Source organism: Salmo trutta, chromosome 25 (assembly GCF_901001165.1).
Source record: "Salmo trutta chromosome 25, fSalTru1.1, whole genome shotgun sequence".
Taxonomy (NCBI): Eukaryota; Metazoa; Chordata; class Actinopteri; order Salmoniformes; family Salmonidae; genus Salmo; species Salmo trutta.
This window is the reverse complement of record NC_042981.1, coordinates 2,248,181-2,260,485: the sequence shown is the minus strand read 5'-3', so window position 1 is coordinate 2,260,485 and position 12,305 is coordinate 2,248,181. Positions and strand designations below refer to the sequence as shown.

The window sequence follows — 12,305 nt, the reverse complement described above, 5'->3', positions numbered from 1 at the left end:
TTAATACAACATATATTTACTATATAATATGTCAGTTTAGTTAATACAACATATATTTACTATATAATATGTCAGTTTAGTTAATACAACATATATTTACTATATAATATGTCAGTTTAGTTAATACAACATATATTTACTATATAATATGTCAGTTTAGTTAATACAACATATATTTACTATATAATATGTCATATCCTAATTAATATAACATATATTTACTATATAATATGTCAGTTTAGTTAATATAATATATTATTCTATATAATATGTCATAGTTTAGTTAATATAATATATTTACTATATCATATGTCAGTTTAGTTAATATAACATATTTACTATATAATATGTCATAGTTTAGTTAATATAATATATTTACTATATAATATGTCATATCCTAATTAATATAACATATATTTACTATATAATATGTCATAGTTTAGTTAATATAATATATTTACTATATAATATGTCAGTTTAGTTAATATAACATATATTTACTATATAATATGTCATATCCTAATTAATATAACATATATTTACTATTTAATATGTCATATCCTAATTAATATAACATATATTTACTATATAATATGTCAGTTTAGTTAATATAACATATTTACTATATAATATGTCATAGTTTAGTTAATATAATATATTTACTATATCATATGTCAGTTTAGTTAATACAACATATATTTACTATATAATATGTCATATCCTAATTAATATAACATATATTTACTATATAATATGTCATAGTTTAGTTAATATAATATATTTACTATATAATATGTCATCGTTTAGTTAATATAAAATATATTTCCTATTTAATATGTCATATCCTAATTAATATAACATATATTTACTATTTAATATGTCATAGTTTAGTTAATATAATATATTTACTATATAATATGTCATATGCTAATTAATATAACATATATTTACTATATAATATGTCATATCCTAATTAATATAACATATATTTACTATATAATATGTCATATCCTAATTAATATAACACATATTTACTATATAATATGTCATAGTTTAGTTAATATAAGATATTTACTATATAATATGTCATATCCTAATTAATATAACATATTTACTATATAACACGTTTACTATGTAACGGTATTTTTTTTACTTCAATCTGAAAAGCAAAGAAACACAACAACATTCCGATGCAGTATGTAAATAACACGATGGTTGGTCGGTAGCTTCTCTGCTGCTGTGACAAACCAACTCCTTATTGGCCCAGGCCAGAACAGGCAGTCTTTGTGTACAAGTGAGACAATTCTTGCTTTTATCAAGAGTCTAGGATACGCAGGCCTGTGATCAGACCCATTCTTTAGTCTCCTGTGTGAGAGGCTACATGCCAAATGGCACCCTATTCCCTTGAGTGAACTACATTTGACCAGAGTCCATACTCTAAAGGGAATAGGTTTCCATTTGGCATGCAGACTCTGTCACACAGGAGACTATGAACAGAGTCCCGTTCCCTTAGCCCTGTGTGACAGCGTCAGTCTCGTCCATTTGCTCAGTATCTGTGATGTGTTTAACAAGGCCAGACTCCTCCACTTGAGCCAGAGAACTAATGGTTTATACATTAACAAGGTTTCCCTGATCACTAGCGTCACAGATAACAGCTCAATAAATAACTAGGCTTTAATACTCAGTGCTGCTCAGTGCCTAGTCGTCCCTGACCTAGTCGTTCTAGGTCAGAGTGCCCCAACTGGGGTCCCGCAGGTCCAGTTTGTCCCGTGGGTGGTTTGATATAAATACACTGGTGTTCCCTGTTCCTCTATGTGTTTCTCATTATAATGTCATATTTTTTATTTATGTTATTTCTGTGTTATTACTGTGAGTATTGACCTCTCTCTCATTTCTACCCTGTCTGACCCCTCTGTCTTTGGTGAGAACGCCACAGACAGGCCACAGACAGGCTACAGACAGGCTACAGACAGGCTACAGACAGGGTACATACAGGGTACAGATAGACACATACAGCCATAGACAGGGTACAGACAGGGTACAGACAGGGTACAAACAGGGTACAGACAGGGTACATACAGGGTACAGATAGCCACAGACATGGTACAGACAGGGTACATACAGGGTACAGATAGCCACAGACAGGGTACAGACAGGGTACAGACAGGGTACAGATAGCCACATACAGCCATAGACAGGGTACAGACAGGGTACAGACAGGGTACAGACAGGGTACAGACAGGGTACAGATAGCCACAGGCATGGTACAGACAGGGTACATACAGGGTACAGATAGCCACAGACAGGGTACAGACAGGGTACAGACAGGGTACAGACAGGGTACAGACAGGGTACAGATAGCCACAGACAGGGTACAGACAGGGTACATACAGGGTACAGATAGCCACAGACAGGGTACAGACAGGGTACATACAGGGTACAGATAGCCACAGACAGGGTACAGACAGGGTACAGACAGGGTACAGATAGCCACAGACATGGTACAGACAGGGTACATACAGGGTACAGATAGCCACAGACAGGGTACAGACAGGGTACAGACAGGGTACATACAGGGTACAGATAGCCACAGACATGGTACAGACAGGGTACATACAGGGTACAGATAGCCACAGACAGGGTACAGACAGGGTACAGACAGGGTACAGACAGGGTACAGACAGGGTACATACAGGGTACAGATAGCCACAGACATGGTACAGACAGGGTACATACAGGGTACAGATAGCCACAGACAGGGTACAGATAGCCACAGACAGGGTACAGACAGGGTACATACAGGGTACAGATAGCCACATACAGCCATAGACAGCTATGACTGTTCAAGGTCAGTTGAGCACTTTGTGACTCACACCTGGGTCATGTTCTAGAGCCCAACGTAGCAAACATTTTTACAGACACTAAATAAGTTAGTTCTTATTCGACAAATTCACGGAAGTACTTCCTCCCTTTCAAAATGTTTTCTCCTATTTTATGTCTAGTGAACCAAGACACTGCTTGGTAGACGGTGTAGGATGAAGTTGCCCCTAGACGCTGATCTGGGGTCAGTATTGTATTCTTTGTTAGTTTAGGTTTAGGATTAGGGGAGGGAAAAGCTGACCTGATGTCAGTACCTATAGGAAACTTCACCCCCTAGAGCTGGTACCTGAGGAGATGGTTCCGCGGATGATACCGGAGGGTCTGGGCTGGTGTTGTCTGTACTGATGCTGCTGATGGTACATATAGTCATGGTGATGGACTCTTTCTTCTCAGACACGTCTCCGTTCTGGAGAGAGTTCTGCCTCAGCTGACCTGGAGGAGAGAAGTGACTGTGGCCATGCTGCAGAAGGAAGGACAAAGAAGATGGTTAAAAAGAGAGCATTTGTGTATTCAAGATGGCACCTTGTTCCCGATACAGTGCGTCCCTATTGGCTTGCGGTCAAAAGAAGCGCACTATATTTGGAATAGGGTGTAATTTGGGATGCAGCCTTAAGGTTACTGCTGGAGAGACAGGACAAAGATGTTAAAACTTCTTAGGGCTAGGTGTCCCGTCAGCGCGACAATTTCCGGTGAAATTGGAGGGCGCGCAATTCAAATAAATAATCATAAAAATGATGGATATTAAACATCTAGGTACATACAAGTGTCTTATATCGGTTAAAAGCTTAAATTCTTGTTAATCTGTCACGTCCTGACCAGCAGAGGGAGAAATTGTATTAGTTTTGGTCAGGACGTGGCAGAGATTTTGTGTTACGTGTGAGTTGGGTGTTGGACTCCCAATTGAAGGCAGGTGTGATGAGTTGCCTTTGATTGGGAGTCCTATATAGTAGGGTGTGTTTTTCCTTGTGGTTGTGGGTAGTTGTTTTTGCACTGCGTTTGTTAGCCTGCAAAACTGTTCCTGTCGTCATGTTTATTGTTTTCCCTGTGGATGCTTTACGTGCTTTTATTAAAGAAATATAAGTATCCACATTCCCGCTGCGCCTTGGTCCATTTCTGACGACAGACCTTACAGAACTACCCACCACAAAAGGACCAAGCAGCGGAGGAGGAGGGAGCAGCGCCAGGAGGAGAGAAAGGACTGGACATGGGAGGACATCCTGGACGGCAAGGGATCCTACACTTGGGAGGAGATCCTGGTCGGAAGGGATCGCCTCCCATGGGAACAGGTGGTGGCACTCAGAAGAGTGGAGGCAGCAGGAGAGAAGGACTAACGGCGACGGTATGAGGGAACACGGCTGGGAAGGAAGCCCGAGAGGCAGCCCCCCCAAAAAATTGCTTATAGGAGGCAACATAGTACTGGTCAGGCACCGTGGTATGCAGTAAAGCGCACGGTGTCCCCAGTACGCGTGGAGAGCCTGGTGTGTTATATCCCAGCGCCCCGCATGTGCCAGGGAAGAGTGAGCATCGAGCCTGAAGAGGTGATGCCAACCCTGCGCTCAAGACCGCCAGTGCGCCTCTACGGTCCAAGGTTTCCCGCTCCCCGCACTAGCCCTGAGGTGCGTCAGTCCAGTCTGACTCGGCCTGTTCCCGCTACACGCACTAGCCGTGAGGTGCGTGTCTCCAGGCTGGCACGTCCTGTACCAGCCCCACGCATCAGGCGTCTAGTGCGTCAGCCCAGCCTCGCCAGTCAAGAGTCACCAGAGCTGCCCGCCAGTCAAGAGTCGCCAGAGCTGCCCGCCAGTCAGGAGCAGCCAGAGCTGCCCGCCAGTCAGGAGACGCCAGAGCTGCCCGCCAGTCAGGAGTCGCCAGAGCTGCCCGCCAGTCAGGAGTCGCCAGAGCCGCCCGCCAGTCAGGAGCCGCCAGAGCCGCCCGCCAGTCAGGAGCTGCCAGAGCGGCCCGACTGCCCGGATCAGCCAGAGCGGCCCGACTGCCCGGATCAACCAGAGTGGCCCGACTGCCCGGGTCTGCCAGAGTGGCCCGACTGCCCGGAGCTGCCAGAGTGGCCCGACTGCCCGGAGCTGCCAGAGTGGCCCGACTGCCCGGAGCTGCCAGAGTGGCCCGACTCCCCGGATCAGCCAGAGCGGCCCGACTGCCCGGATCAGCCAGAGTGGCCCGACTGCCCGGGTCTGCCAGAGTGGCCCGACTGCCCGGAGCTGCCAGAGTGGCCCGACTGCCCGGAGCTGCCAGAGTGGCCCGACTGCCTGGAGCTGCCAGAGTGGCCCGACTGCCCGGGTCTGCCGGAGCGGCCCGACTGCCCGGGTCTGCCGGAGCGGCCCGACTGCCCGGGTCTGCCGGAGCGGCCCTACTGCCCGGGTCTGCCAGAGTGGCCCTACTGCCCGGGTCTGCCAGAGTGGCCCGACTGCCCGGAGCTGCCAGAGTGGCCCGTCTGCCAGGAGCTGCCAGAGTGGCCCGTCTGCCCGGAGCTGCCAGAGCGGCCCGACTGCCCGGAGCTGCTAGAGTGGCCCGTCTGCCCGGAGCTGCCAGAGTGGCCCGTCTGCCCGGAGCTGCCAGAGTGTCCCGCCTGCCCGGGTCTGCCAGATTAGAAAAGTAAAATTAGCAGGTGCGCGTCCTCTTCGTCACGCGCCCACAGACTGATTTCCAACTGTGACTCCCTGTACCAAACTCAAAATTCTTCCTCGTTTTGGAAAAAACAAGCCTGAAACCTTGAACAAAGACTGTTGACATCTAGTGGAAGCCATAGGAATTGCAATCTGGGAGCTGGAATTGCATAGGACCCATAGCTTTCCATTGTAAGAACATGGGATCTCAACAACAAAAATAATCGGGTTGGTTTTTCTTTCGATTGTCTCCCAACTTATCAATTGTGTTATAGTTTCATACATTATTTTAAAATTTCTACAAACTGCAAAGTGTTTTCTATCCTGGCTTCTGGGCCTGAGTAACAGGCAGTTTACTTTGGACACGTCAGTCAGGTGGAAATTCTGAAAAAAGGACTCTAGCCCTAAGAAGTTTTACATACAGAGACAAGACAAAGACGTTAAACATACAGAGAAAATAGATGATAGATGTACAGAGAGACAATAAATGAAGCCTGGTCAAATCGACACAGTACAGGCACAGAACAGCTGTGGCCATGCTGCAAAGACATAATTTTTTATATAGTTTAGTGGTTAAAAAGAGAGCATGGGTATGTCTCAAATGGTACCCTAAAGTACTTCCTATAAGTGCTTTGACCAGGGCCCTATGGTAAACATACAGAGACAGAACACACAGACGCTGGCTAGATGACCAGATACTACAGACAGGAAATGAACCCGGGCCAAATCGACACAGTGTAGGCACAGAACATTGTCACAATCAATCAATGAATCAATGAATCAATGAATCAATGAATCAATGAATCAATCAATCAATCAATCAATTAATTGATCAATCAATCAATTAATCAAACAATCAATCAATCAATTAATCAATCAATTAATCAATCATAATGCTCTCAAAAAACAGACAGGAAATACACACCTTAGAGAAAGCAAACTGTAACACTGCTACGTCTCTGATAAATGCAAAGTTACAGGTACAGTATGTATGTATATATATATATATATATGCTGGTTCAACTGTTTAAAGCAGACAATACCTCATGCTCTGTTCTTAGTGCCATCTTCAGTACTTTCTCTGTGAAGAACAGCAGGTAAAATCCACCAAATATTCCGATGGCTTTGAGAATGTAGTCATCCGCTCTGGGATCAAATCCCAGGGCCTGTTGGTGTTGGAAAAACATGCAAAACTTTACCAACATTTCCTGGTTGGAAGATTCCTGGAATTATGAGGGGGAAATGCAGGAAATCCAGGGAATTTGGGGAAAGTTACTGTAATTTTGCAACCCTAGATAGCAGTAACACAGTAATTTTGCAACCCTAGATAGCAGTAATACAGTAATTTTGCAACTCTAGGTACCAGTAATACAGTAATTTTGCAACCCTAGGTAGCAGCAATACAGTAATTTTGCAACCCTAGATAGTTGTAATACAGTAATTTTGCAACCCTAGATAGCAGTAACACAGTAATTTTGCAACCGTAGATAGCAGTAATACAGTAATTTTGCAACCCTAGGTACCAGTAATAGAGTAATTTTGCAACCCTAGGTAGCAGTAACACAGTAGTTAAGCATGAATAGAGTTTAAAGATTAAAGCAGTAAAATAGATCCAGTATTGTCACGTCCTGACCCTTGTAAGATGTCATTTTCTATAGTAGAGTAGGTCAGGGCGTGACAGCGGGTGTTTTTTTTGGTGGTTTTCTTGTTATCTGTTTCTATGTTGTTTTTCTAGGTTTCTATTTCTATGTTGGGGTTGTTGAGATGATCTCCAATTAGAGGCAGCCGGTTCTCGTTGTCTCTAATTGGAGATCATATTTATGTAGGGGGTTTTCCCATTTGTGTTTGTGGGTTGTTAATTTTTGAGTAGTGTGTATTTCTCTCTGCGTCACGGTTTTGTTATTTTGTTGTTTCAAGTATTTGGTGTATTGCAACGTTTCATGGTAATAATAAATATGTGGAACTACAACCATTCTGCGCTTTGGTCCGATCCTTTAAACAGCCGTGACAATTATTTAACACATTTTTAAACCATGCCCATCTCTTTTCCCTCCATTTGACCACTAAGACTCAGTCTCCATATTCAATCAATGCCAGTAACACTTAATAACAACTTTCATGAATAAGCATTGATCAACTATTATGAAACATTTATAATGTATTATTTTTTAGGGCGAGGCAGCACCGGCTGAAAGGACATTTTGGCACCTACTGTACTTATCAATTGTGAGATTTTTTGGGTATTTTGGTCCCTTAATATTAACAGGTTTCATCAAGGATCTTTCTGTACTTTGCGCTGTTCATCTTTCCCACAATCCTGACTAGTCTCCCAGTCCCTGCTGCTGAAAAACATCCCCACAGCATGATGCTGCTACCACCATGCTATACCATAGGGATGGTGCCAGGTTTCCTCAAGACGTGACGCTTGGCATTCAGGCCAAAGAGTTCCATCTTGGTTTCATCAGACCAGAGAATCTTTTTCTCATGGTCTGAGAGTCCTTTAGGTGCTTTTTGGCAAACTACAAGTGGACTGTCATGTGCCTTTTACTGAGGAGTGGCTACCGTCTGCCCACTCTACCATAAAGGCTTGATTGGTGAAGTGCTGCAGAGATGGTTGTCCTTCTGGAAGATTCTCCCATATCCACAGAGGAACTCTGGAGCTCTGTCAGAGTGACCATTGGGCCCTTCTCTCCCGACTGCTCAGTTTGGCCGGGCGGCCAGCTCTAGGAAGAGTCTTGGTGGTTCCAAACTTCTTCCATTTAAGAATGATGGAGGCCACTGTGTTATTGGGGAGCTTCAATGCTGCAGAAATGTTTTGGTGCCCTTCCCCAGATCTGTGCCTCGACACAATCCTGTCTCTGAGCTCTACGGACAATTGCTTCGACCTCATGGCTTGGTTTTTGCTCTGACATACACTGTCAATTTGTGGGACCTTATATAGACAGGTGTGTGCCTTTCCAAATCATGTCCAATCAATTGAATTTACCACAGGTGGACTCCAATCAAGTTGTAGAAACTTCCAAGTCTCATAGTCTGAATACTTATGTAAATAATTTTTTGGGTAAAAATGGCTAAAACCCTTGTTTTTGCTTTGTCTTTAAGGGGTATTGTGATGTCATTATGGGGTATTGTGTGTAGATTGATGACGATTTTTTTTTATTTATTCCATTTTAGAATAAGGCTGCAACGTAACAACATGTGGAAGAATGGAAGGGGTCTGAATACTTTCCAAATGCTCTGTACATATGTACATACATTACCTGTCAAAAGTTTGGACACACCTACTCATTCAAGGGTTTTTCTTTATTTTTACTATTTTCTACATTGTAGACACGGCAGTTGGAACCAAAAAGCTCTGGGTCTTCCTTTCCTGTGGCGGTCCTCATGAGAGCCAGTTTCATCATAGACCTTGATGGTTTTTGCAACTGCACTTGAAAAAACTTTAAAAGTTCTTGAAATGTTCTGGATTGACTGACCTTCATGTCTTAAAGTAATGATGGACTGTCGTTTCGCTTTGCTTATTTGAGCTGTACTTGCCATAATATGGACTTGGTCTTTTACCAAATAGGGCTATCTTCTGTATACCACCCCTACCTTGTCACAACACAACTAATTGGCTCAAACGCATTAAGAAGGAAAGAAATTCCACAATAAACACCTGTTAAGTGAAATGCATTCCAGGTGACTACCTCAGGAAGCTGGTTGAGAGAATGCCAAGAGTGTGCAAAGCGGCCATCAAGGCAAAAGGGTGGCTACTTTGAAGAATCTCAACTATAAAAATATTTTTTGAAATTTCTTGTTATAAACTATAGTTTTGGCAAGTCGGTTAGGACATCTACTTTGTGCATGACACAAGTAATTTTTCCAACAATTGTTTACAGACAGATTATTTCACTTATAATTCACTGTATCACAATTCCAGTGAGTCAGAAGTTTACATACACTAAGTTGACTGACTGTGCTTTTAAACAGCTTGGAAAATTCCAGAAAATTATGTCATGGCTTTAGAAGCTTCTGATAGGCTAATTGACATCATTTGAGTCAATTGGAGGTGTACTTGTGGATGTATATCAAGGCCTACCTTCAAACTCAGTGCCTCTTTGCTTGACATCATGGGAAAATCAAAAGAAATCAGCCAAGACCTCAGAAACAAATTGTAGACCTCCACAAGTCTGGTTCATCCTTGGGAGCAATTTCCAAACGCCTGAAGGTACCACGTTCATCTGTACAAACAATAGTACGCAAGTATAAACACCATGGGACCACACAGCCGTCATACCGCTCAGGAAGGAGATGCGTTCTGTCTCCTAGGGATGAACGTACTTTGGTGTGAAAGTGCAAATCAATCCCAGAACAACAGCAAAGGACCTTGTGAAGATGCTGGAGGAAACAGGTACAAAAGTATCTATATCCATAGTAAAACGAGTCCTATATCGACATAACCTGCAAGGCCGCTCAACAAGGAAGAAGCCACTGGTCCAAAACCGCCATAAAAAAGCCAGACTACGGTTTGCAACTGCACATGGGGACAAAGATCGTACTTTTTGGAGAAATGTCTTCTGGTTTGATGAAACAAAAATAGAACTGTTTGGCCATAATGACCACCGTCATGTTTGGAGGAAAAAGGAGGAGGCTTGCAAGCTGAAGAACACCATCCCAACCATGAAGCACGGGGGTGGCAGCATCATGTTGTGGGGGTGCTTTGCTGCAGGAGCTACGGGTGCACTTCACAAAATAGATGGCATCATGAGTCAGGAAAATTATGTGGATATATTGAAGCAACATCTCAAGACATAAGTCAGGAAGTTAAAGCTTGGTCGCAAATGGGTCTTCCAAATGGACAATGACCCCAAGCGTACTTTCAAAGTTGTGGCAAAATTGCTTAGGGACAACAATGTCAAGGTATTGGAGTGGCCATCACAAAGCCCTGACCTCAATCCTACAGAAAATGTGTGGGCAGAACTGAAAAAGCGTGTGCGAGCAAGGAGGCCTACAAACCTGACTCAGTTACACCAGCTCTGTCAGGAGGAATGGGCCAAAATTCACCCAACTTATTGTGGGAAGCTTGTGGAAGGCTACCTGAAACGTTTGACCCAAGTTAAACAATTTAAAGGCAATGCTACCAAATACTTAATGAGTGTATGTAAACTTCTGACCCACTGGGAATGTGATGAAAGAAATAAAAGCTGAAATAAATCATTCTCTCTACTATTATTCTGACATTTCACATTCTTAAAATAAAGTGGTGATCCTAACTGACCTAAGACAGGGAATTTTTATTAGGATTAAATGTCAGGAATTGTGGAAAAACTCAGTTTAAATGTATTTGGCTAAGGTGTATGTAAACTTCCTTCAACTGTATATATATAACATTATCTAGGTTGAAAGAATTTTGTATAATAATTTAAATGGAAAAAATTATGTTTTGAATCCAGCGTCTTTTTGCATGTCAGTTCATAAACCATGTGCCATGGAATCGGTACATCGAAAATGTCTTCCCAACTATTTTGTAATCTATATGGCACCGCTAAACACAATTTTCTTGAACCAATTTTGGTCTTTAATGCAGGGCCGACAGACAAGTTCTTTACTTTTTTCCCCCTTTCCACTTGTTTCTTCCATTTTTTTGTAGTAATGCTGCAATTAGTTGGTTGTATTTTTGGGTAGAGCAGACATTTCCATATATTTTTGTTAGCTGCACGTGTGTCAACTCCACCAGTCCTATTTATGTTATCATGGTATTAACTGCAGGACAGCGTTAGAGAGATCCTACCTCTGGTATTAACTACAGGACAGCATTAGAGAGATCCTACCTCTGGTAATAACTACAGGACAGCATTAGAGAGATCCTACCTCTGGTATTAACTACAGGACAGCATTAGAGAGATCCTACCTCTGGTAATAACTACAGGACAGCATTAGAGAGATCCTACCTCTGGTATTAACTGCAGGACAGCATTAGAGAGATCCTACCTCTGGTATCAACTGCAGGACAGCGTTGGAGAAGAGCGTGCCGATGGCCAGGCCGATGAAGTAGGTGAGCACCTTGGGAAAGTACGGCTTCTTGGTGAAGGGGATGAGAGCCAGGCCCAGGAGAGAGGCCAGGTTAATAATGGTGACAGACAGGAAGCCATAACCCCACACTGGACAGAACAGGAGAGAGGTACACATTTTTATTAACCAATAGACCCACACTGGACAGGACAGGAGGCCAGGTTAATAATGGTGACAGACAGGAAGCCATAACCCCACACTGGACAGGACAGGAGAGAGAGAGGCCAGGTTAATAACTGTGACAGACAGGAAGCCATAACCCCACACTGGACAGGACAGGAGAGAGAGAGAGATACATATTGAGTATGGTTACATGCACACAATAATACGATTATTGTGTATAGTCAGATTAATATATTAATTTGTTTAAAACTCTTGCATGCTTTGCAAGAAGAATGACTTCCCTAATAATCCTGTTTACATGGACACATCTGACATCAGGCTGCCTGATGTGGGACTTTTGATAAATGCAGAGAAAATCACCAATCAATATAAACGTTCTACCAACAATGACCATGTCAACAATGACCATGTAAAGCCTAATTGATTTGTATGTGAAAACTATTTCTGCATATTTTTAGTTTTTCCAAACTCACTTCAGTGGTGAATAAGAGTGAGGCTGCTGATGCTGGTCCAGATCAAATCCACCGCTGGAACTCTGATTTATAACTGTTCACGTGTCCTAATCATTTAAAAGATTGCTCAGATAACCAGGTGTTTTTAATCAGCATATGCTTACGTCGACGTCGACCG

The 12,305-nt window shown here is 42.7% G+C and overlaps 1 protein-coding gene across 2 annotated transcripts in view; it reads right to left on the bottom strand.

Annotated features, from left to right (window-relative positions):
• The window catches only part of slc39a8 (solute carrier family 39 member 8), a 29,774-nt gene that overhangs the window by 3,740 nt on the left and 13,729 nt on the right, over positions 1–12,305 (bottom strand). For both annotated transcript variants that reach the window (XM_029712646.1, XM_029712647.1), the window contains exons 3-5: positions 11,472–11,641; positions 6,542–6,664; positions 3,167–3,340 (exon numbers count right to left, since the gene is read on the bottom strand). In XM_029712646.1, the coding sequence (XP_029568506.1) occupies positions 3,167–3,340; positions 6,542–6,664; positions 11,472–11,641 (467 nt within the window). The remainder of the gene's footprint in view (positions 1–3,166; positions 3,341–6,541; positions 6,665–11,471; positions 11,642–12,305) is intronic.